The 27,287-nt window shown below is 36.4% G+C and overlaps 1 protein-coding gene across 2 annotated transcripts in view; it reads left to right on the top strand.

Moving 5' to 3' along the window:
* The window catches only part of LOC113105541 (protein arginine N-methyltransferase 3-like), a 51,220-nt gene that overhangs the window by 6,895 nt on the left and 17,038 nt on the right, over window positions 1-27,287 (top strand). For both annotated transcript variants that reach the window (XM_026266648.1, XM_026266649.1), the window contains 4 exons: window positions 3,069-3,168; window positions 17,334-17,412; window positions 23,332-23,519; window positions 26,315-26,401. In XM_026266648.1, the coding sequence (XP_026122433.1) occupies window positions 3,069-3,168; window positions 17,334-17,412; window positions 23,332-23,519; window positions 26,315-26,401 (454 nt within the window). The remainder of the gene's footprint in view (window positions 1-3,068; window positions 3,169-17,333; window positions 17,413-23,331; window positions 23,520-26,314; window positions 26,402-27,287) is intronic.

The following is a 27,287-nucleotide window of genomic DNA, read 5'->3' as shown; positions in this document are numbered from 1 at the left end:
CCATACTTGGCTGAATGTCACTTCGCTTTCACTATATGTGTATACACACACACTCTTTGTTATATTGCAGCCATTTGCTAAAATCATTTTTTCATTTTTTTTCCTAATTAATGTACACACAGCACCCCATATTGACAGAAAAACACAGAATTGAATTTTTGTAGATTTATTAAAAAAAAGAAAAACTGATATATCACATGGTCCTAAGTATTCAGACCCTTTGCTGTGACACTCGTATATTCAACTCAGGTGCTGTCCATTTCTTCTGATCATCTTTGAGATGGTTCTACACTTTAATTTGAGTCCAGCTGTGTTTGATTATACTGATTGGACTTGATTAGGAAAGCCACACACCTGTCTATATAAGACCTCTCAGCTCACAGTGTGTGTCAGAGCAGATGAGAATCATGAGGTCAAAGGAACTGCCTGAAGAGCTCAGAGACAGATCTGTGGCAAGGCACAGATATGGCCAAGGTAACAAAAACATTTCTGCTGCACTTAAGGTTCCTAAGAGCACAGTGGCCTCCATAATCCTTAAATCGAAGACGTTTGGGATAACCAGACCCTTCCTAGAGCTGTCCGTCCGTCCAAACTGAGCTATCGGAGGAGAAGAGCCTTGGTGAGAGAGGTAAAGAAGAACCCAAAGATCACTGTGGCTGAGCTCCAGAAATGCAGTCAGGAGATGGGAGAAAGTTGTAGAAAGTCAACAATCACTGCAGCCCTTCACCAGTCGGGGCTTTATGGCAGAGCGGCCCGACGGAAGCATCTCCTCAGTGCAAGACACAAGAAAGCCCACATTGAGTTTGTTAAAAAACACAACTGTCCAGTACAGTCCCACCAGTGAAGCATGGAGGTGGCAGCATCATGCTGTGGGGGTGTTTTATTACCAAGCTTTATTACCTTACAATCTCTTCCCCAAACTAGCCCTCTTTTTATTTGTCTCCATGCTTGACTTCAATGTGTTTACGGACTGCAGTCACGTTCCTAAAGGCCTGTCATTTACCTCCACCCAGTTGACTTCCAATCTCCCCTGCTTCCATCCCGGCCCTGTGTCTCACACACACGCTAAACATACAAATGAACTCCAGCTTGCCCTATTTGCTTCCTTTACGACCCGTCTGCCCATTAAAATTACCTCATGTATCACCTCCGAGTGCACTTCCATTTCATCCAGAAGCAGGAATATAGTTTTATTTGTTGGAGCTGAGATGTGTTCACCGCATGTGGTTTCTCTGGGAGATTTTTTTGATTATGGTTATTGTTATTATGTAAGTCTGAGGAGCGGAAGCAGGCAGGAGGATGAAAGGAAAATGAAGTTTAATTTTACAGCTCGCTGGGCGGCTGTTGGGCCGAGGCCTCCTAGATGCCACCTGAGTGTGTATGGGTTTTTACAGAGGAGGTGGTCTGACATGCATGATGCTTTATAAAGCTTCATAGAGGCGAGAATTAAGTATCTCAATTGAGTTTTTAGCTTTATACACTATATATACATAAAAAAAAAAATATATATATAAGGAATTAAATAAAAACTTTGACAGAAATGCATGTACAGTGGAGTGAAAAGTAGTATTTACATGAATAATTAAGCACTTAGTTATTACAGTGACTAAAAATGAGGGAAATAACAAAAGATTTAATCAGTAAATCATAATCAGTATGTTTTATTATTTTTTTCACAGTAGATCCCGCCCCAAGTATTTATGTACTTATTATGTGTACAAACTGAGGGATGAATCAATAATAATAATTCTTAGATATTTAATATGCACTGTTTCTATAATGCAGGTGCATTACACAATTTGATCTTGGACTTAATGATAAATTATTTTAGGATAAGTAATATATACGAAATATTTGAGATCCACAGTCTTTTTTTAAGAACGTAAGGATAATTAATGGGCAAAAACAATAATGTTCCTTGATAAATGCATACAGTATTATGTTTGTCTGAGATTTAGAAGTCATTCTAAATTAAGAATAATCTATACTCAAATTAAAACCATATTTTACAAAAACCTAGGCTAGTTGTGTTGCACTTGTATTGTGTGAAATGTTTCTCTGTATTTTTGCCCCTTTTAGTGTCTTTATTAATGTTTAAGGAGAATTTTACAACAAAAATCCAGATAATGCCCATGTGATCTCTACTATTGAGGTACTTATTCCCTAGATTACACCGTTTAACACCAGTCATGATGGTGATTTGGTGGATAATCCATTCTGCCACCATCACTTTACAGTTTAAATCCAATCATTAGTCCCTGAGGATCAATATACTTGGATCATATTCCCTAAACCAAGTACCATCCAGCAAAGGGAAGTATTTAAGCATCCCAAATCCCCCCTCCTACTCCTCTTTCTCCCCCTGTAGCTGACATTGTCCTCTAAATTAACCCAGTAATGAGATTAGTGTTTCCTAGCTCAAGACAGTCCATTGAAGGAGGGGCGTATAGAGGGAGCGCTACAATGGGATTCTGGAAGAGTGTGATAGCGCGAAGGTGCAGAGATAAGGATCGGCTGGGCAGAAATGCGCTCCGAAGCCTTGAGTAATGACTCTGTCCCTAGTAACATTAGCTGTCATGATAATGGAGTATTTAGAGAGATTGATGCACAGGGTTACCGGTCAAAATGGGAGCGATCGTTTAAATAAGGGGGGATGGGGGGTATTCATGCACATTTACACACTTACACAAACACTCAGGTGAACGCTAGTTTGTTGACCCTTAGTGCAAAAGGTCATGGGAGGAGGTGCTGTTAAATTGGGAGCGTTAGTGTTGTTGTCCTGGTGAGTGTAATTTGGATTAATTAGCAGTCGTCTTTGTGGAGATTGACTCCCGGGCCAAATTAGCATAATTAACATTAGGTGTTCAAACTAGTAACATGCATTTTATAATTTATTGATTTTCCAAACATTATTTTATTTTATTTTGTTCATTGGACCACTTGCAACTTGCAAAAAAAAAAAAAAATGGACAATTTATAATGTATTCATTAAATTAAATTTAGTTAATATAATGAATATGCATACATCTACTCGAAGTGTTAGATAATTTTATTTTTGCTCTCTGTAGAGCAAATAAACTTGAAGACACCATCACGTTGATCAAGGGCAGAATAGAAGAAATTGACCTTCCTGTGGAAAAAGTGGACATCATCATTTCAGAGTGGATGGTGAGTGGATGTTAGCTTTTTGTGCATTTTTTCAGTTTGTATATATTAATATGCTTTCCATAGAGAAAAAAAAATCATTATACAACATTTTTTTTGCAATGGATTGCACTGCTCATTGAAGCAAAATGGCTAGCTTTGCCTATAAAAGACTGCATTTGCAACAGTTATAGTTGGGTTGGACCCAAAATTAGACATAAAGGATTTGTATTTGTCAGCGTCTTTTTTTCTGTCCAGTCATTTCCCTTTTCAAAACCTGGTATTGGAAAATGAAAAAGCTGAGAGGTGTTGTTGATTGATACATTGCAGGCGTAATCCGTAATGGGGTAACTTTCATGCTCATTTTAGAAGCCAGGCATCACTCCTCATTTATTTGAACGTGACTGATGATGAGAATGAGAAGCAAAACTTTAAGAGACACATGTTAAAGGAATAGTTCACCCGAAAATGAAATTTTTCTGAAAATGTATTCACCCTCAGGCAATCCATTATGTAAATGATTTTGTTTTCTCATCGTAACAGATTTGGAGAAATGTAGCATTACATCACTTGCTCACCAATGGATCCTCTGCAGTGAATGGGTGCCGTCAGAATGAGAGCCTAAACAGCTGATAAAAACATCACATTAATCCACAAGTAATCAGTGTGAAGCAAAAAAAAGCTGTTTGTACTAAACAAATCCATCAATAAGATGTTATTTTGTCGAACATCAAATGTTTCTCAACTACCTTCTTTTACATTCCACTGAAGAAAGAAACTGAAGAAAGAAACATTTTCATTTTTGGGTGAATTGAACCCTTTAAATCTGACCGAACATTTCTAATCCATTGTAAAATAGCCAATGCAATAGTCAGCATATTAGTTACCGGTATATACTGCTTATTATTCCTTGGCTGAATAATTGTTTATTGTGATTATTCTTTGTTGATAAATTATTTATAAAAATGATGTCTTTTGTCGTATTGCTTGCTATTACTGTTGCTTGAAAAATGAAGACGTTTCATGCTGTGCCTGGCTCCCTTTAAAATAATGTTAAAATGACTGTAATGCATGGCATCTTGTGGATAATTGCTTTGATTTCTATCCCAGCAATTCAGAGAAACTGGTATTATGGGTTTGACCACAAGGAAGGCGATAAAAGCTTGTATTGCACTGCTCTCTTTGTTTAAGTTCCCTTAATTTGTAGTCCAGTAGGAAAGGGGAAAAGTAGGTCATAACTCGAGCCACCTAGCCACAGGCTCAAAAAAAAGGACATTGGAGAATTTTCTCTAAATTTGGAAACTTCCAGGAATTCCCATGCGAATTTGACCTGCATGCGATTTTCTGACGTCTCTGAGTTTTTTTATTGCTTGCAGGCTAATTGTGAAATAATAAATGTTTTATATTTCATCCCCTTATGTTTGCATGTTAGGGCAATAATTCAACAAACTCAGTGCCTGAGGCAGTGGCGAGCATGTGCATGATTTTCCAGTGTGTACGTGTGATGTGTACCTGAATGTGTGTGTGCAAAGCCTCTGACAAAGTAACCTGAGATTTGGGTCACTGGAGCACATTATTTTATGATTACAACTCTGGCTTGCTAAATGGTGTAAAAATCCTGCCCTTCATCATCTGTGCAATGTCATCCGTTTTATTCCCAAAACGTCTGAATTGTTTGTGCATTGCCACCTTTCCTTGTGAAAGCAGGGGAGCGTACAGCCGCTTTCTGAAAATCATTTTTCAAGATGTTATGGAACAATAGTTGTACAATTACCTTATTACACAGAGCTGTAGGAGACATATGTCCACAGAAAAATGCAGTCACCCTGCTCCACAAGCTCCGATATCTAACTTTGAAGTGCTTGTCAATCCAAAATGATTTGATGCTGAATTGGGTCAAATGGTCGTGAGCAAAGTATTGCTGTACTTTGATCCATGAAAGCTTCCAGAACAGACCGTGAAAGTAAAGAACAAGATGAGCATTGAAAAAACTGGTGAAGGATTTAGTTGGAACCAGTCTTCACTCAGAAATAGTAAAGGAATACAGTTCACAAATAAATGTTAATTTATTAAACATAAAATTTTGAAGTAGAAAAACTGAATTGTGTTTTCTTGTAAAATGCACTCTAATATTTTTAGTTTTTACAAAAATTTACAATTTTATGAAATTGTTGATTTTTGCAGTGAAAATGCTAAATTTGTTGAGAAAAAAAAAAAAACTTCTGACCTCGCCTTAATAATAGTGTTAAACTTACTATATATATATATTAGTTTATAATGGTTTATACAACTTGAACTTTCTTAGAATTATGTTTTGAATTTAGCACCTGGCTGCTATATATATATATATATATATATATATATATATATATATATATATATATATATGTATATATATATATATTATATATTATATTATTTTTTATTAATATTTTGAATTGGTTTTTCTATTTTTTTATTTTAATTTTTTAACATCTTAGTAATTTTGTTCTATGTTTTTGTCGTTTTTATAATTTATTTTGTTTGTATTTTCATTTTTTTTTATGTTAAATGATAATGTAAAATTTTGCCTTGAACATTTGTGAAAACATGTTTTTTTTTTATATAATTTTTTATTTAAAGAACTTTTTTTTTTTTTTTTTTAAGTTAACTGTAAAAACCCTGCAAAGGAGCTATTTTCCCCCCCAGATGTGTACCACATGTGTGTTTAAGGTAGCTGATTTTAAACATTCAACAAGTCAGTGAGATTTTCTTTAAACTGTTGCTTCGCCATAACCGGAAAGAGGAAGCTGATCATAAATAATTGTAACCATAAAGATGCTGACGCCTCTATGGCAATACTGAGAATGCATGTGTGCTTGCAGTATTGAATGTGACAGTGTCATGCGCAATCAAGTTAGCATCTTTTGCTTTCACATGCTTGCCTTTATTCATCATCAAACAGAGTGTCAATTACCATGAATTAAATGTTACAGTTAATAAATGCCATAGTGTCTTGTAAACTCGCATTGGTGCATATATAGTCCGAAGAAACTGTCGGAAAAGTTTCTCCCAGGAGGTTGGCTGTTCTACTTTTCAGATGGCTTGAGTTTGGATGTGTACTTGTAAGTGCAAGAACGAGAGGCAGAAAGAATCGATAAATCAGAGGGGGTAATTTTCAGAAGGACGAGATGTCATCTGGCAGGGAGAGACGGGTCTGGGCCGCTGTAATGTCATTTCATAACTCACACAATTGATCTGTACTTTAACACCCAGCAAAACAAACAGACTGGATTAGATTAGAGGGGCAAAAAGAAAGAGAGGGATGGTTTCTGCCACTGGCTAGGTGGAGGAGAGGAGAAGTGAATTAGGAGAAGGCTAAATAAAGCTTGTCACAGGATGATCCATCACATCATATGCTATGTCTTTCAGTTCTGGCGGGGTTACACCTAAGAAGCGTGAGGATGCTGGATCGGATGTTTTGCAGCTCTTGAAATAATTTAATAAAACAGTTATCTGCTTTACGATTGTCTGCTGGTGTATATGGCCTTTGAGAGATAGTTTACCCAAAAACTACAAATCTGTCGTTATTTCTAATTCCAACCCCATATTATTTTTTCTATTCTGTGGAATAAATTATTTTTTCATAATTGTTCTTTTTTTTTTTCATTCAATGAACCTTAATGGGAACCAGGGCTGTCTGACTCTAAAATAGCACCATTAAAAGCATCATAGAAATAGTCCATGACTTCTTCACTATATTTCAAGCAGTGTCGTTATCGTTGACTAAAATATGAAAAAAAAACATGTAAAGTACGTTGATTGAAAACAAAAAATAAATTTTAATTAGTTGCCAAAGTAATATTTCTCATCTGATGTTGAAATTGAAAAATTTAAATGGAAATAAAATTAATAAAAATGAAGTATATGAAAAAGAAACACGAGTAGAAGTAGAAAAACTTAAACTAAACTTCATGTCAATGTTTATTTTTTCATTTCCTTACTCATATATGGCTTGATAGTGATAGTTTGCTGTTCACTTTTAGTGAATGTGTTAAATAGTTTTTAATAGTCTTTTCAAGGCTTTGTCTTCTAACCAATCTTTTTTTTTTTTCCTTCAAATATTCATTTCAAATAAACAACAGGTCTTCTCACATAATCAATGGTTCTTTTTGGATATTTAGAGGTAAATATCTACTGAAAAGATAAATTACTCTAGGGCACTGATAGTAGCAATAAATTTGAATTTGTTACTTCAAAACATTTGTACAACCTCTACTCTGCTTGAAGATTTAATGAATTTAGATTTAGCCAATTTCATCATGTTCATCACAATTAAAAAAAAAAAAAACAAGGTGGATGACACTGAGATATTTTAACACTTCTTACAATTATTTGATTCTTTAGCAGGTTATTGATCACTTTACATTGGGCATATAGTGATGCAGAAAAAGGTCTTGTGTAGATGCTCTGAATTCTCTGGCATAAGCCTATTGGTTAAAGATCAGGGCTGGAGAACTAAAGGTTGCAGGTTTTAACCTCTCAGGGGGCAGGCTTTGAGCTATCACCACTGCGCCCTTGAGGAAGGCACTTAACCACAGACTGCTCCAGGAGGATTGTCCCTGTAAGAAGTCGTGTGGAAGTCATGGTAATGATTAATACAAACCCTGGTCAAAAATGAAAATTCTGTTTTCATTTACTCACCTTCATGTTATTCCAGACCATTATTCTTTCTTTCCTCAGAGGAAAATAAGTATGGGAGCCCTGTTTCCGCCACTGAATAAAAAATTGAAATGGTAATTGCAGTTTTTGTATTTTATCTCCACAATTCTGACTTTTTTTCTAGCAATTTTGACTTTACATCTCGCAATTCTGACTTTTTCAGAATTGTGTGATATAAACTCGCAATTCTGAGAACATATCAGTATTCTTTTCTTCTCAGAACTGGACTTTATAACTTGCAATTGTGAGGTAAATCTCACAATTCTGAAAAAAATAAAATACATAGTTGTGAGATGTAAATTACCTTTTTTCATATATTCAGTGGCAGAAATGGGAAAAAAATAAAAGTTAGTTTTTTTGTTCATACAATGAAAGACAGTGGGATACAATGCTATCATTGGTGCAGTAATTCAGGCAAAAGGAGCCCCAACTAAGTATTGAGTACTGTACATGCTCATACTTTTCATTTTTATACTTTTAAGTTGGCCAAGATTTCTAAAAAAGTTTTAAGCCTTTAAGCCTAATTTTCTGAGATACTGAATTTGGCAGTTATAATCATCAAAATTAAAAGAAATATGTCAGTCTGTGTGTAATGAATGAATATAATATACATGTTTCACTTTTTGAATGGAATTAGTGAAATAAATCTACTTTTTGATGATATTCTAATTATATGACCAGCACCTCTATGTCCCCATTAATCTGGTTTGGTCCTTCGAAATTAACATAGCGGGTTGAACTTTCAACTTGAGCTCGATTTGAAGTATGTTTTGATATTTAGCACATTTGGGAAGCGATGAGCTGCTGTGTGTGGTGATGGTCAAGTTGAATAAATGGCAGATCCCATCTTGGGCCTCATTATCTCTCGATAGCAGTCTTACCTGTCGCAAAAGAGGACAGCTGCAATCACTTACATCCATTCACAGCCTACAGCTGCCTGCCTGCCACACACACACAAACAAACCAACAAACATACACACACACACTCTGAAGTAGTCAGGTACACTTGTTGTTTAAACAATATGAATTAAGCACAGAGATATTAATGTTGTGTTGAGGTCAATTGGAAAGAAACTCGCTCTTTTAGCAAATGGATTGTTCGTTTCCTGATATTCCCAGATTTAGACTCCAACATGGTTTCCATTTTCTTCTATGTTGCACCATGATATTTTTAACTTGTGTTTCCCACAGTGCTTACCTGGATCTGTCACCGACTGACAATGAAGCTTTCAAGCATCTATTGTCCCTCTAAAATGAATCATGGAAACATGGGGCTTGCCTCATTTGAATATGCCTGTACAATATGATACATTTACTACTCGTCTGTATTCATATGCTAATCAGGCTCTTTCACACTTGATCCACACAGAGCAAACAGTTTTCCCCCTAGTGTTTTGATTTATTTCACAAACTATGCTTTATTAACAATAGCGTTTAGTGTAATGTTACGGTCATTTTTCTTAATGTCTTTTAATGGTTGCCCACACACAACTTTAACATCTTTACATCAAACATCTTTATGTTTGCCTTTACTTTTTTCTTTAGATGAAGAGGAAGAAACCTTTTTTTTTTTATTGCACACTTTGGTACTAATTAGCGATTCACAAATAGTGGAATTCAGGCTTTATTATTATTTTCATGTTATACATGATGCATGTATCAAGCAGTGATGTTAACTGATTATTTTCTGCTGAATGCACACAGATTTCCTGTCCTTACTCTAGCATGATCTTTAAGGGACAGTGCCATTTAATAAGAACATTTTTTTTATGGGATTAAAGCTAAAAAAGTAGTTTCTATTGATAAAACAGTCCTAAAAAAGTATCAAAGTTTCCACAAAAATATTAAAGCAGCAAAACAACATTGTTCTAACTGATGATAAGGTTTTTTAAAAAAATAAAAAAATAAATCTAATTAACATATTAAAATATAAAATATTTTATCTATATTTGATTAAGTGATATGGTTACATTATTTCCTGTAATGTCTCTCCTCATCTGTCCCATTGTTTTGTAAAGATTAAAAACAGCAGGAGTAATTATTAAGCCATTTGTATTTATTTACTGTATATTACACTATGAAGTGATTAGTTGGGTATTCAGACATTAAATTCATTATACTGCGTAGTTTGAACCATTTATGTGTTAAGTGTTTTGCTTTGGATTTGTGGGATTGAGTGAGTGCGAGCTAGATTACAAAGCCCCTGGGAGTTGGATTGATGTTGTTGTACTTTAATTGAGAGGATTGTTTATTGAATGCTCATGACGTTGGCAGACGTTGAATCGTGCTGATGCCAGGTGTTTATGGAGCAGAGATGGCCACTCTGGGCCAGACAAACACTATTCTCTGATGTTCACAAGAAACAGATTACAGCAGCATGATCTAAAACAGACTCTTGACTTAATTGACCTGTGTTTCAACATTTGATTGTTTGTCTTTTTTTTTTATTGAGAATCGCCTTTTTTGCACAAGCCATCTGAGTCCTCACATTTAATTTATTGTTATGTGAACCGCAATTATACTACATATCATATAGAATTCTCTGTTCCAAATCTAAATGGAAAAAAGTAGCATTCATGTATTTGTGTGTGTTTATGGGGTGATTTGTTTAATGTGCATGAATGCTGCTGTCCAATTTTCATTAGCACTTTATTAGTTGCATTCATGTATTTCTGCCCCAGCTCCACATGGCTTAATGAATCGATCTGCATTTTGGCCACATTCAGCCATTAATGTCGCAATGACTCTTTTTACCACCAGTGTGTGTTATTGGATCTTCTCTCTGTGGGATTTACCTAGCTGTGCACACTTTTCTTGTGGGACTAGAAGTTGTGGGATGCCAGCTTATAAAAGTATTTCTTTAAAAAATGTGTTTCAGAAAAAGTGTTTAGGCTATTTTTCAGGAAACAATAATGGGAAACAATGGATCCAAGCACCATGAAAAAGGCTGGTGATTGCACAGATTAATTCTTTCCTTACTAATAAATGTTTAAATGCTTGGTGGGAGAAAAGAAAAATTACTTAATTTTAGGATTGCAGAGCAGTGTTGGGGTGCTACTAGCTAAAAGCAGAAAATCTTCACTATTTTCAATGCTATAATAGAATCTGTATTCAAAACATTGTAGCTTTTCCATTTACAAGCTACTTTTATTTAATGAGTAGTGGTAAAGCAAGTACTAATGCTATACGGGTACTGTATAAAGTGTTCTTGTTACAAGTTGCATGTACTTGTTATTATAATAACAATAAATTATGCAAAATTACATGCAAGTAAGCCAAAATCTAACCTTAACATATATAGTTGATTGATATTAACATATACATGTAGTTAATTCATATCACTCAGTACTTAAATATACTGTATAATTAGACTGTAACAAGGACACCTTAAATTAAAGTGTAATCAAAAATATTTTCCCTTACAGCTTTAATACAGTTACATATAGCAACTTATTCTTGTTGTTTGGAATTAGATAGATAGATAGATAGATAGATAGATAGATAGATAGATAGATAGATAGATGGATAGATAGATAGATAGATACCATAGATAAATAGATACATGGATCGAGAGACAGACAGACATATTGTAAAAAAATTTGGTTAGTATTTTTTTTTTTTTAAATAACAAATAAATACACATTAATTTGAAACAGTACTGTAGTAAAAACAAATTACCATTTTCTATTTGTATTATTTAAATGTAAATTTCCAGAGTAATTCTTCTGGTCTTCCGAAATCACTTTGGAAACGCTCCTGTGTCACAGCGTTCTGAAGCACGTGTAAAATCAGTCCAATGGAGCAGCGAGACGTCACAAGCGTTGTGATTTAAGCACCAGGAAGTATAAAAGCACACCCGGCAGAGCACAAGTTATATTTGATGAAGTAGCATGCAAGGGTTATGGCAAAGGGAGGCAGCATCTTGTTCCCTCTGGGAACCATGGTTACATACATAACCTAGAGACGTTCCCCTTCAGGAACTCAAGCTGCATTGAGAATAGTTTTGGGAATAAGAATACACTGCAGCATACTACCAAATACCTGCCTGTGTGTGTATATCTCCTGTTCACATCACGAAGAGAGAACTTGGGAACCTGGGGTAGATTCCAGGTCTAGGTTATAGAAGTGGACAAAAGTCTGTGGAGAGGACCAGCTCACTGCAGCACAAATGTCCTGCAATGCCACACTCAAATTGAAAGCCTTGGAGATTGCCATACTCCTGGTCAAGTGTGCTCTGACCCCCATAGGTGATGGGATGCCAGAGGACTCATAGGCTAGTAAGATGACCTTGACCACCCACCTACTCCTAGTCTCCTTGGTCACTGGAGATCCTTTCTTTGGCAAATAAACAGCTGATCTGCCTTATGCCACTGGGCAGCTCTGTGTGTAAGCATCCAGTGCTCTAACTGGACAGAGCAGATTAAACTTTTCTTGGCCTACTTCCTAGAATGGAGGAGGGAAAGCCTGAAGAGCTATGGGCCCTGGCGAAGAAGTGGGTACCTTAAGGACATACCCGACCCTCGGGTAAAGGAATGCCCTAACCATGTCTGGAGCAAACCCAGAAACAGAAAGTGTCTGAAGATCCCAGATCCTTTTAAGTGAGGAAATAGCAAGGAGAAAGATAGTCTTGAGTGTGAGAAACTTGACTGAAACTTAATCTATGTGTTCAAAGGAGCCAGGTCACACGAGGGCACCTTAGTGCGCTGTACTGGCCTCAGCCTCAAAATGCCATAAAGGAAACAAGTGATAAGTGGGTGTCTTCCCAATGATTGGCCACCCAGAAGTGCATGGTAAGCAGCAAAGGCTGTCATCGTATACCTTCAAAGTGGAGGGAGATAACCCTGCGGAGAATTGCTTCTGCAGAAACTCAAGAACTGTACCAATTGGGCAGTTGACTGTGTCTTGCAGTTGCTGTCCACACCATGAAGTGAAAAGCTTCCACTTCAAGGCATACTGTTTCCTAGTGGTGGGAGCTCTGGACTGGAGTATAGTCTCAACACCCTCAGTTGAGATACTAGATGTTAGGGGCTGTGCCCCCTCAGGGGCCACACCCGCAACTTCCACAACTCCGGGCGGGGTTGAAGAATGGAGCCCCCCGCCTGAGAGGGGAGGTCCCTCCTGATCGGAATCTCCAGTGGAGAGCCATCAAGGAGGGACACCAGGTCCAAGAACCATTCTCTGGCCAGCCAGAATGGGTCTTCTAGCAACAGGTGGAGCCCTTCCCAGCATACTCTCTCTAGAACTCCCGGGAGCAGAACGATTGGGGGAAAAGCATACAGTCAAAGCCTCAGCCACATCTGCACCATGGCATCCAGTGCCAGTGTAGCTGGAAGTGTGAGGGAGAACCAGAGCAGACAGTGTGTTGTTTCCTGTGATGCAAATAGATCCATTTCCGGGGTATTTCTGAATGCAGACCCTCCAGCCATTTGATGTAGGAGACCACCAATGTATTTTCTGTGTGGACAAGCACATGATGCCTCCAGGTCTGGAAGGAAGTGTGTCAATGCTTGAAACATGGCCAGCATCTCCAGGTATGTGCCAAATGAGATTCTTCCACATTTGCAAGGGACGTAAGCATCACCATGTGACCTTCTTCATGCAAAGCGGATTCCCCTTGGGGGAAAATGAGCCATCATTACAAGGGTCCTCTGCACAGCAGGCCAAAATGTATCACGTTGGATGCTGCTGCCATCAAACCCAACAGCCTCTGAAACTGTTTGACAGTGAGTGACTGGTCTTCTCTTACTCTCTTGACTGTCATGAGGATTGACTCAATTCTAGCAGGACACAAATGTCTCTGCATCATGGTAGAATCCTACACCATACCTAAATAAGTGGTTCTCTGTTCTGAACTGAAGCAATGGAACTGAAGCCGTTTAATAGTGGGGTTTAAAAGATGGAGATCATAGATCGGACACAACCCCTTTTTTCGAAAAGATGAAGTAACGTATGTAGAACACGGACACCCTTGTGAGAGGCAGAACACTTTCTATGACCCCCTTCTTCAAGAGCGTATCTACTTCTTGTTCTCTTCCGTGTTACTGTTGCCAGGTGGCAGCTGGGAATTTTACACGTCGGAGCTCACTGAGCCCTGAAGCACCGAGAGTGGCAAGTGTAACAAAGAGCCTCCGTGAGGGCACTGAGGAGGAATGGGCACCATATACTGAGGTGTTATCCTTTCCTATGGTGGGGCTGCCCTCAGGGACCTGATGATGGTGTCCTCAGGACCATTTAGCCAAGGTCCTCTTAGATGAAATAATGGTCCACAGATCTGTTTTCAGACTAGAAGACCCCGACTGACAGCGTCGCCCAAACCCCTGATCTTTCTGTGGAGGGGTGCAGATTGCAATGCTCTGCTTTTGAGACTGGCGGTATGAGGAGCTTGATGGCTGGGGCTACTCCCACTCAGCAGCCCCATAGGCCTGGGAGCAACAAAGCAGGATATGTTGGAACACTGCTGCTTGCTTTGTTGCCTCCTGAGACCTATTGACGACAGTGTTGACTGCATTGCTGAAAAGGCCAGATGGCTAAAGCGGGGCGTCTAGGAGGAAGAATCTGTCCGTTATCTTACATTTCGGACAGATTCAACCACAGATGCCGTTCTGTGGCCACTAAAGCTGCCATTGAACGGCCTCTGGCCATTTCTTTGGTAACACGGGACAAATTTGTGCTTGTAGACAGACAGACAACAGTAAATAACACTGAGATATACAGTACACTAAGCGCTAATGAAGATCAGAAGCTAACTTGCGCTCCGCCGGATGCGCTTTTATACTTCCTGGTGCTCACGTCACCCCACTCATTATGTCTCGCTGCTCCATTGGACTAATTTTACACATGTTTCAGAAAGCTGTCAAGCAGGGCATTCCCAAAGCGATTCTCGACACAGCTCAAGTTCCTGAAGGGGATCCGTATTATCAGTGTTGAAAACAATGTTTTTGTTCTGCTTAAATATTTTATTGTCCACTTTAGACATTCTACTAGCAGTAAGTAAATTTGCAACTACATGTCAACATCAGTTAGTAGAGTATTAGTAGACTGTCTGCTTAATATCTTCTAACACTTTCTTTGTCAACTTGTTGTCAACTTATACTAAGCCTAAACCTACTCCTAACACTAACCCTAAACCTACCCTAACAGTCTACTGTGAGAGTTATTAGACATGTAGTTTCAAATTTCTGAGATTTAGTTGATATGTAGTTGACACGTAGTTACAAAGTTACTTATAGTCAGTAGAATGTCTAAAGTGGACTATCGAAATAAAGTGTAACTGAAAGTTCAAAATAAAAAAATAGTAAAAAAGTATTTTTAAATACTGTCATTTTAATAATTTAATGTATTCTTTGTTGAATAAAAGTATCAATTTATAAAAAAAATCTTGCCCTAATATTTTGAATGGTAGTGTGGGGAGTCGTGGCCTGGTGGTTAGAGAGTTTGACTCCTAACCCTAGGGTTGTGGGTTCGAATCTCGGGCCGGTAATACCATGACTTAGGTGCCCTTGAGCAAGGCACTGAACCCCCAACTGCTCCCCAGGCGCCGCAGCATAAATGGCTGCCCACTGCTCCAGGTGTGTGTTCACATTGTGTGTGTGTTCACTGCTCTGTGTGTGTGCACTTTGGATGGTTTAAATGCAGAGCACGAATTCTGAGTATGGGTCACCATACTCGGCTGAATGTCACGTCACTCACACACAACATCCCCCCTTACCCCCCCCCCCCCACACACACACACACTCTTCTCTCTCTTTCTCTCTTTGTCTCGCTCTCTGTCTCTCTCTCACACTGCAGTGGAGGCAGCCGCCTGTGAAATTGGGTTCTAAATTACACCATGGAGAAGCTTAGCCATCACTCTGATGCTAAGTCTGTTTAAAAATGGCCCAGAGAGAACCAGTATGAGTCGCTGTCACAGTGTGGCTTTTGAGGGTTCTATGAGCACAGAAGTGCCTATGTGACCTTTTACAGCAACAGACTTATCAATAAAACATCATGAGAGCATGCCTTTGTTGTATATTGAAATATTATTATTTTTAATTTCTAAAGGAAAGTGTTTTGTGCACATGAGAGCTGTCATTTCCACACTAAGATACACATTGTGCAAGACCACATGTACACTTTGGTGATAAAGAACATCTTGTTGTACTTATTTGCTTTTAGACTTCCATATAACTTTTGCACCAACTAGACAGCAGAAGACCACATTGATGAAGAATGTTACCCCTCATTCTAGGTACATCCATCACGTCTGTCTTCTGTAATTGATTGTGCCTCTGTTTTAGATTACTCTGAGTTAGCATAAAGCAGCCTTGTTTCACTCATGGCCGTCTGTGCTGCTGTCCAAATTGAGGCCAGTGAGATGCAGTCAAGCTGCAGTTGAGCGGTAATAGAATAATTCAGGAGGTTACGTGTAAACTACTCATGCAAAACCAGTGTCAGTGAGGGGTCAGTGCAGTGAAATGGGACTATGGGTGACCATGCATAGGTTTTAACAGGGTGCAGTCTGAAGGTCTCATAAATCCGGAGGTTTTGTGTTTGATATCGGTTTGGTTGTGTTTGTGGATGCATGTTTGAAAATGCCAAATATTAGTCTTGAAACATTTTTGAAAGATATTGCAATTGGAGTTTGCTCATGCAGAAGGTCATGGGGGGTTGATAGTCTGTTCTAGGTAGTTGATAACTGTGCCTAGTTAAAAGAGCTTGTTTCTATCCTATTTTCATATTTAATTTTAGCATAAAACAAATAAAATAAAATCACAATTTTATCCCATCGAACATTATTTGTTATTGAAATGAGAACATGTAAAATTGTTTAAAAAATACAAAACAAACAAACAAACAAACAAAAAAAACTGACATTTAAGGTAAAATACCAGAAATGTACGATAAAAAATATGGTAGCAACATTTCAGGTTTTACAGATTTAACTTACATTTACAGTAAATAAATAAATACAAATTCCACACATATCATTAATTGATTGTATGCTAATATACCAACCATCTGCTTTGTACCACTGCTTACAGCAAAAAATGACAATGTATCATCAGAAGCAGCTTTTCCACAAGCTGAGATGGTAAACATCATCATGGTGACACCCATGATGCTAAAATAATACATTAATTTAAATAAACATTAATTTAACATCAAATGTAAGCTAGAACCCAAATGTACACATCTGATAAGAAACAAAAAACTATAAAATAAATGTGATGTGAAGTGTCATTATACAATGACTTGTTCTTTTTTACTTCCAAAAAGATGTACTTTTAACATAATTTTATTTAAATATAATAAAATAAAGCATTTTAATTAAATGTAAGGTTAGATCTCTTACAGTTATTCACCGTATATAGTACAGAAACTGTTAAACAGTTAGCAGGTTTTTAGTGTAACGGTTTCATAGTCTTTTACTGTTAAAATCACAATCTGTGTCCTTTTATATGTATCTTTAAATATGAAAAAGTTTTCCCCCCAATGTTGTCATTTTCTAGGGCTACTTCCTGCTGTTTGAGTCAATGCTGGACTCTGTGCTGTATGCCAGGGATCGATACCTTACAGAAGGTGGTTTGGGTAAGTCACATCTTCATGTTTCAGCCCTTTTACCTTCTCATGCTGAGCTTAGGGGTATCTGGGAGGTCCTTGGCTAGACCTACCAATAGTTTTTTTTACTGATGGAATACAGTGAGCCCATTTCACTGTATTCTTTTATTTACAAGGTCTATCAAACAGACTTCATTTATTTTAATAGGAGGATTTCATACAGACTGAATCAGGGCTGGCCGAAATGATGAAAGATCAGTCAACTTGTGTGTTTGTTTCCCCTGCAGGGACATTTTAAGGAGGTGTTATTATGAAAATGGTGTAGTGTTGAACATTGTTTTGCCTCCCCCTTTATCCTGACTATGACCATTGAAAACATGGAGGCGTGTTAATATGCCTTAAAGGGATAGTTCACACAAAAATGAAAATTCTGTCATCAATTACTCACCCTCATGTTGATCCAAGCCTGTAAAACCTCCATACATCTTTGGAACACAAATTAAGATATTTTTTATGTATTTTCGAGAGCCCTCTGACCCTCCCATAGAAAGCAAGGATATTACCATGATCAAGGCTCAGAAATATAGCAAGGAGATCGCTAAAATTAGCCATGTGACATCAGTGGTTCAACCCTAATTTTACAAAGCTACAAGAATACTTTTTGTGCACAAATAGAACAAAAATGATGACTATTCAGCAATTAGTCTCCTCCGCATCACCCTATAGCACAGTTTTGGAGAGTATCACAAACTGTACACTGTAAAACTGTCTGTCTGTCTGTGTCTGTCTGTGTCTGTCTGTCTGTGTCTGTCTGTGTCTGTCTGTCTGTCTGTCTGTCGGTCGACAGTATGGAATCAATTGCTAAAAAATTATCTATTCATCTATTAGAATCTATTCAACTGCCTATAATTCAGTGTAGATTAGGCCTTCTACAGTATATTTGTAAAAGTCGTCTCACCACGACAGTTTTGTAGAAATACCTTTCACACTTGCGTAGTTTACAGCATAATGCTCTGTGTGTTTTCCAGGTGTTATCTCTCTTATCTCACACCCTGCATGGTGCTGTGCTTTTTACTACATATTGATTTGCGTCAATAAAACATAAATAAACCAAGTGCTGAATAACTAAACAGTCCTTGGGCCCTCACCTTCTAGATACCAGAAATCAAAATGTTTTTCTTTCATTGTTCGGGGAAACTAAAGTCTGCCAAAGGTTGTGGACAGAGTGGAAGTGGATATTAAATATTCTGCATGAGTCTTGTGGCTCTGCGTCATTTTCTTGTCCACTGTGGAGGTTTAAGTGAACAGATGCTGAGGAGGTTCGTGGTACGCAGCACTGTGCACACGCTGACTGGATGAATTATAACGTCACGGATCCTGAAACAGGAGATTCTACTCTCTAATGATCTTTAAGGCATCATGGGATTGAGGATGGGTAGAGTTGGGAAATGTAAGGAATTTAAAGGTTCTAGTTATATTCAAGCTCTAAATAATTGATCATAAGTAGTATGTATTTAGATTAAAAAAATACGTAGCTGTGAAATATTATTGTTACAATTTAAAATAGCTGTTTTCTATTTTAAAATTGTATTTACTTCAGTCTGAAGTCACATGATCCTTCAGAAATCATTCTATTAAGCTTATTTGCTGCTCAAAATACATTTCTTATTATTATTATGTACAGTTGCACAACTGTTTTCACAGATATTTTTGTTGAAACCATGATGCATTTTTTCAGTAGAAAGTATTTATTTGAAATATATCAATCGTTTGTAATAGTATACATAGCTTTATTGTTGCATTCTTGCTGAATAAAAGTATTAAAAAAAAATTAAAAAAAAAATTTAGTGAATGAGCAAGCTTCATTTTTTAGTCATTTGGACCTTTATTCAAAAGTAGCCTATAGTAGTCATTCATTTGTGTATCAGACCATAAAATACAATATACAATATATTTTTAATTAATAACAATATTTTATTTAATAATAAATATAAAGTTTATATAGTGTAACTTGATAGTAATTTAAGTATTTTAAAGATCATTAACTTTTGACTCTGTACTGTCTAGATAGATAGATAGATAGATAGATAGATAGATAGATAGATAGATAGATCAAAATACAGTAAAACACTAATATTGTTAAATATTCATATGGAAAACAGCATGTCATTTATCCCTATCATGGCAGAATTTCTGTTGTTTTCATTACTCTAATATTTCGATTATTTCATTATAATTTTAAATGTAATTTTCATTAACAACAGTATTGTATTTATATATATATATATATATATATATATATATATATATATATATATATAATATTTTTATGAAATACTCTTGACAGCAGTTTTAAATATTATAAACATAATTTTTCGACTACTTCAAGACTTTTCAAAACTATTGCCACTTATTTAAAAGAAGTAAGCTTTATTTATGTCACAGCCATAAACTATTTATACCTAATACATGCATGTTGTATTGGGGGAGGTACATTGTTATTTTATTGCTCAAAAATATGGTGTATCTAGGATGAGGCATCCACACTTTTCCAGGGAAAGAAATGTTGAACATTTTAAATCTGCTAGGAAAACCAGAAACTGAGAGGCACAGGCTGAACAGCACTGTCTCGTCCAGTGAGGCAGTGCGTTTCTATTTTTCCATTCAGTCGGAAAGCCCGCAGCCATGTACACCTGGTGTGAAGCAGATTGATATAATGACCCATCATGTGGCAGCTCTGCACTGTGTCAGATCAACATTACTTACCCCTGCCACTATAACCTCGTTTTTCCCTCTCTCTTCTTTCATCTTTCCTTTTATACCTCATATTATTAACCTTTCTCTTCATCCTGAAACATGGCTCACACTTTCTCTCTCTCTCATCACTGGACGCCTTTTTGCAATTCAAGTTTATTTGTATAGCGCTTCACGATACAAAACGTTGCAAAACAGCTTGACAGAAAATCAAGTTTCTACAATATATTTAGTAGTAGCTTATCAGTGGTGACTATTTCAAACTGATGTACATATGGCAGAAATTTACGGTAAAAATCAATTAAAGACGTAATCAAACAGACGATGAACACTGTTATTTTTATTAATTTTCCACCCCCTGTTCCCACTACCCTCTTCTTCTTCACGGCTGCCCTCAAGAGAAACCGGAGGGAGGTGCTTGACAAACGGGCCATGAGCACCGAGTCGAGAAGGACGCAGATGTCAAAGCTATGAATCTTGGGACACTGCCTCCCCCTCATCCCTCTTCTCTCTCTCTCTCTCTATAGCCTCCGCTCCCCGCTCAGGTGCGGGACAGTCCCGTGTAGCACCCAATCAGCGCTCACCTGCATCTCCCAAGACAATCACTCATAGCTCTACTAATCAGAGAAAATGAGGTGACAAATCCACTCCAGGTGCGTGTGTGTGTGTGGTTTTTCACCCTACGTGACACACAGCGAATGCTTTAAGGAACAGGGTGGGGGGTATAACTCACCAGTCACGATCCTGTCACATGGGAGACGAGATTTTGATGGTACACACTTTATTAAGGTGGGCAAGAGTGAATGTGCACCCTTAACCCTTGATTAAAGGTCAGACAAAGTTGGTGAAATATTGCCCAGCATGGATTTCTGTATCTTAAAACTTGTCTTGGACAGAGTTAATGGTACTGTCTGGAAATAGCTGTTTTTTTTTTTATAGGTATCACTGCTGAACAATAACAAGAAAGTTTTCTATTATGTAATATCAACAGATATAAAATGTCACATTTCACAAAACATTTCAAAAAATTATTATTTTAATCAGTATGTTCTTTTTGTTTTTGAAACCTAAAATGTGATCACGAGGCTGCATTTCTTTGATCAAAAATACAGTAATAACAGTAATATTGCAAAATATTATTATTATTTAAAATAACTGTTTTCAATTTTAATAAAATTAAAAAATGTATTTATTCCTGTGATGCAAAGCTGAATTTTCAGCATTATTACTCCAGTAATTACTCTTCAGTGTCACATGATCCTTCCGAAATCATTTTAATATGCTAATTTACTGCTTAAGAAACATTTTAGATCAGTTTTTTATTTCACAATATTTTTGTGAAAATGTATTTTCAGCATTCTTTGACAAAGAAAAAAAATTGCAAAAGAAAAAGATTTATTTGAAATAGAATTAAAAAAGTAATTACCGTCACTTTGGTCTATTTTGTGCATCCATTACTGAATAAAAGTATTAATTTCATTTCAAAATAATACTTTATTGTTTTTAGCTTTGTTTAAATAGATATTTATTTTTTAGCTTATTTAACCAGGTAAGTCACTTTAAGATTTTTCACTCAAAATTAAATTCAAAGGTACATTTGTAATGCATATTTTCAAATTAATATTGGTTATACCTTTATATGATACTAATTATTTTAGCTGTCAGAAATATTTATGCATTTAGTTGGAACCTAAATTATAATTCTTTGAAAAGAGGTAAACTCTCTTTATTTAAATAAATTGCTTGGCTGTTAAATCTTAATCTAGATAAAATAACTACTTCAAAGATTTTTCTAAACTAGTGCTACAACCATTTGTCATTGATGCAATCACTTCTTTATCTCAAGCACAGAGAGAACATTACCTCATACATACTGTAGCTTGTTTGTAATTGAAAATATTTAGTGTTACAATTACCCTGATCTCCTCTGATACTCAAACCAACCATGTGAGTATCGGAGGAGTTCTTGGTAATTGTAACACTAAATATTTTAGTTTTTAACTTATTAAAAAGGGAAAACTAGGATTTGCACTTTTCATGATCTCCTATTTTAGTATATATATATATATTAGTGACGTCTGCTTTCTCCTGGAATGTGAAATAAATGCACAGCCGCTTTGAGTTAGTGTCTGATGGCCAAACACAACAGACATTAAGAACTGATGAATGCAGAGTTTTTACGATTATGACCATCAGCTGAATTTAGATTTTTTTTTTTTTGCCAGAAGCATGTGCATGGTAACCATTACCATTATCACACAGGGACATTTACTAGTGCTGGAAATGACTGAAACATTACTGAAAGAGACCGTCAAGGCTGTGCTTTACCATTTCATGATAGATGTGCTCATTATTGCACATTTGTGTAAAGGATGAGGTCTAATACGCCCACACAGTGACCAGCCGTCTGTTATGCTTTAGCTTTCAATTACATAAAACCACAATTTTTGTAAAAACTAGTCACATTTTTAGTTTTTAGTTATGTTATCCTGATTCAGCTTTAATGGAAATAGTCTTTGGTTTGCTTGGCTTTTGATCTGTGTATTTGTAACACATTTACTGTTCCTGTTTACCATTTTACTCGTGTGTAAAGAGTTTTGATTATTGCATTAATATTCCTTATGCCTTGTCATAACTGTGGTGCATACAGACTGCTGTTTCTATATAGTTGTGGAAGTTTTTCCTCCTTTGATTAATGGCAGTAAGTTTGTGCAAACATTCAGAGCTGCTATATTTAATGACAACCCGTTAATATGCAGTCAAAGTTTATAAATGTAGGACATTTAATTGGAGTCATTTCCAGTTTAATGGACTCAAACCAGCATCCCTGGGAGCAGTATAACCCAGATATGTCTAGATCATATGAGCGAACCACTGCGAACGGAGATCTGAAAAGCTGCACATAAATCTTTTAATGGATGTGACATGGCTTAGAGGTTGAAGTTGTGGCCTGGTAAGCCAAAGGTTTTGGGTTCAAACCCCAGAAGGTGCAATTTAGGATCTCAATTCCAGATGACTGTAGTAAAATATGTGCTACGAGTCACTTTGGATAAGAAATTATCTGTTGAATGAATAATCTTCTTGTCATCTAAAGTGTTGACTCATGAGGGCTTGGTTTGACTGTGCACATATATCATATGTAAGCCGTGCAGTTTATGTCTTTTACTCACTTTCATGTATCATCTTTCTTCTCAGTCTATCCAGACCGCTGCAATATCAGCCTGGCGGCGGTGGGGGACACTCAGAAACACAGTGACCGCATTGCATTCTGGGACGTTGTGTATGGCTTCAAGATGACGTGCATGAAGAAGGCTGTGATACCAGAGCCGGTAGTGGAGATGTTGAAGCCCGAGACGGTCATTTCAGAGCCTGCCGTGATTAAGGTAAGAGTAGAGACTGTAGTTGGGTTTTTCTAGAAAAGTCTGAAGGGAATTATCTGTGAAATGATTAGTTAATTCTGAACGTCCCCTTGGGGAGTGATGGAGTGTGCCATCTATCAAGATTTAATAGTTTGTCTTCAGGTAAAACATGTTGTCTTTTGTGCTAGTGATGGTCCTCAAATCGAATTTGGATAAAACCATTATATATGAAAATGTACATGTTTATTTAATATAATTTCACAGCACAGTAGTCTAGATGAGTAGGGTTCCATACACTACTATTCAAAAGTTTGGGATCTGTTTTTTTGTTGTTCAATTGTGACATTTAAATGCATTTATTATTTCTATTTAAAACAAATGCTGTTCTTTTGAACTGTCTAGTCATTAAAGAATCTGGATTCAAGTCGAGTCACCTTTATTTATAAAGTGCTTTTGACAATACAGATTGTGTCAAAGCAGCTTTACAGTTTAAATAGGAAAATAGTGTCAATGGCAAAAAAAAAGAAAGGATGAAAATGTAAAACAACTTCCACAAAAAATAAGCTAATATTAAGCTTGACCCTTTTTTCCCTGTATTGATAAATACAAATGATCCTTGAGCACCAAATCCGCATATTAAAATGATTATTGAAGGATCATGAGATGCTGAACGCTTGAGCAATGGCTGTTGGAAACACAGCTTTGCATTACGGTAATAAATTTCATTTTAGAATATATTATAAAAAGGTATTTTAAATTGTAATAATATTTCACAATGTTACTGCTTTTACTGTATTTTTGATCAAATAAATGCAGTCTTGGTGAGCATAAGAGACTTCTCTAATAAAATAAACTTACCGAGCCCAAACTATTGAATGGTCTCAATTTCAAATCTCAATTCTTGATATTAAATTGGTAGTTTACCCAAAAAATGAAAATTGTCATAATTTACTGATCCTTATGTTATTTGAAACCTTTCTGTGTTTCCATTGAACACCAAAAAAAAGTCCAAGCTTCTCTGTTAAATAAAACAAAAGTGGATGACGATTAATACTGTGATGCATGTTTGGGTGAACTATCTCTATGCATTTGACTAATCTTGTTACTAATCCTCTCTTTTTAACTATATAATGGTTTCTGTCTCATTGGATTTGGTGCACATCATTAGAGCACCTGAATTTCTAATTAATTGAGTCTGGGCCTGACAGAAAGCCAATTTCCTGTGTTGTGGCCTTGTTTTGAGATGGAGGATGGAAGGGAAAGAATGTAGGTAGGATAAAGGCAGAAGATGAAGAGAGTGACAGATCGTGAGAGAGGAAGTAAAGCCTCAGAGACAGTCTGTGACAGAATAGCTGATTGATTAATTGAATCCTTGTTTAACGTCCTCTTTAGTAAACTTCATTACTTACCACTGCCATGGCCTTGGATCCACTTACAAACACACACATATGCTTAATGCTGTGTTTGTTTAATGCTTTTTTATGCTGTTTAATGGAGTTTTTCCTTAAACCAGCTTTAGTGTCATGCATATCATGCATATCGTACAAAAATTTGTTTAAAGAAAATGCCACAAATCAATCTAATATTTTATGTTTATAAGAAAGCTATTGATAAGCATTAGATATGTGATTAAACAGATACTGTGCATATTTTGACTAGACAGACCACAATTGTAAGATTTTTGCTGATTTATTTAATATGCAGTATAATTTTTTATTTTATTAGAAAAGTTTACATATTTTTACCCATATGTTCAACCTTAGGAACTGAATTTCATTATATTCTTTGACCATGATCATAAAATGGTTCAGACATAAGCAGTAATGAAAATTCAATGCACACATCAATCTTTCACTGTCTGTGCAGAAACATTGCACATCTTACTTCCATTATCTCACTGACCCACCCCAATAACGCTATTTAACGGTAGTCAGAGTTCCATTAAATGAACACACTCCAGCGTGGAATTCTCTTTACTGACTCATCTTCCTCTTAAACTTGCCACAATCACCGCTTTATTATATTTAAGTTTTTTTTTTTTATTAATAATTTTACCATGCAGATATTCATGTAATCATTTTGCAAATGCAATTATTTAATATTAATAAACAAAAAAATGTCTAAAATTGACATCCAGGTTTAACTGTCTAAGAAACCCTGACTTGTTTGTTGTGTTCACATTCATTTGCTATAAGGAATAGTTCACCCCCCTCATAATAGTCCACAAAACATTTGCTCAACTTTACTCACCCTCAGGCTCTCCACAATGCGATCAGTAAACAGCCCTAACCAGTTCTAAAAACCTATACCGGTGGATTTTGATGCAATGGATAAAGGTGATGGACATTTTCACTAAAGGAAGCATTATTATCAATTTTGGAATAATTTTGGATTTATTGCAAACATGCAGCTTTTCACTTCACAATGTTAATTGATGGACTGGATTCGTGATCTGTTTGGACTCTCATTCTGATGGCACCCATTCACTGCAGACAATCCATTAGTGAGCTACAGTATGTATTGCTACATTTTTTTCAAATCTGTTCCAATAAAGAAACACAAACCCATATACATGTAGGATTGCTTGGGGCTGAGTTTTTTTTTTTTTTTTTTTTTTAGCAAATTTTCATTTTTGGGTGAACTGTTCCTTGAAGTTGAACCACTATAATACAGAATGTTATTAACAGTAAACAACAAAGTTGACTGTAGGGTTTCATAATTATATAAAATGGAATGGGATGGACAACTTTTTATTCAGCTACATTAGGAAGTTTGAAAAAGTTTTGTGTGTGTGACTCTCTTTGTGTATCTCTCTCTAGACTATTGACTGTGGCTCTGTGACTGTGTCTGAGCTGGAGTTCGCTGAAGACTTCAGCCTGAAGATAACGGCCAGCACCATCTGTAAAGTCAGTAGATCCAACTTCTAACACTAACACACATTTACCAACAAACTTGCAAACAAACTGTGATTATTACCTGTCTTACACACACTTCAATCATCATAGCTAAACAAGGTTGTCAGGTGTGAAGATTAATTAAGGGTTGGGAAGATGGATTGGCCATTTGATTGGATGGGATGGGTCAGGGGCTCAGACATCAGTCTGGTTTGATGGACAGACAAGTATTCTTACAGGTGGAGGTAAAGACAGGCACGGAAAGGTTTACTTTAATTATTTCATGACCTAAATTATACCACATATCTCCATTTGTGAGATCAAATAAGGTGGGAGGTTATTAAACTGAGATCTGAAACAAAAATCTGTCATTATTTACTCACCCTTGTGTAAATTTGAAATCTCAAGCTCGGTTTCAGGAACTTTTCATTGTTGTCATGTCTGTCAAGCTCCAAAAAGAACATAAAATACCATAAAACTTCCAAAAAAGTAAATGATATAGCTTGAAAAAGCCTTAGAGAGAATAAGATATAAAAAAAAAAAATCTTGTCAACACCTATCTTTTTGAATGGTAATATAGATTCAACGTAAGTTATATATTTCTCTGAAACCATACAGTTTCTCTTTGTCAATAGTCACTGAAATCATCTTTTTAATATACATAATTTTAACAGTTGTTGATTCAGCTTAATTGAGCAGGTGCAGTCACGTATGACACATTCTAGAACCAATGCTTTTTGGCTTTAAAAGAGTTATTGGGACTATTTTTATAGTGTTTTATTGGATTTTGAACAGCCTACATTGTAGGAAACAGAGCAGCATGGACATTCTTGAGAGTTTCTTCTTTTGTGCTTCATTGAAAAATAGCGTTATACAGGTTTAGAACAACATGAGGGTG

The sequence above is a fragment of the Carassius auratus genome, chromosome 7, assembly GCF_003368295.1.
Source record: "Carassius auratus strain Wakin chromosome 7, ASM336829v1, whole genome shotgun sequence".
In the NCBI taxonomy this organism is placed as follows: domain Eukaryota; kingdom Metazoa; phylum Chordata; class Actinopteri; order Cypriniformes; family Cyprinidae; genus Carassius; species Carassius auratus.
Note: the sequence above shows the minus strand (reverse complement) of the source record. Positions and strands in the feature narration are given on the sequence as shown.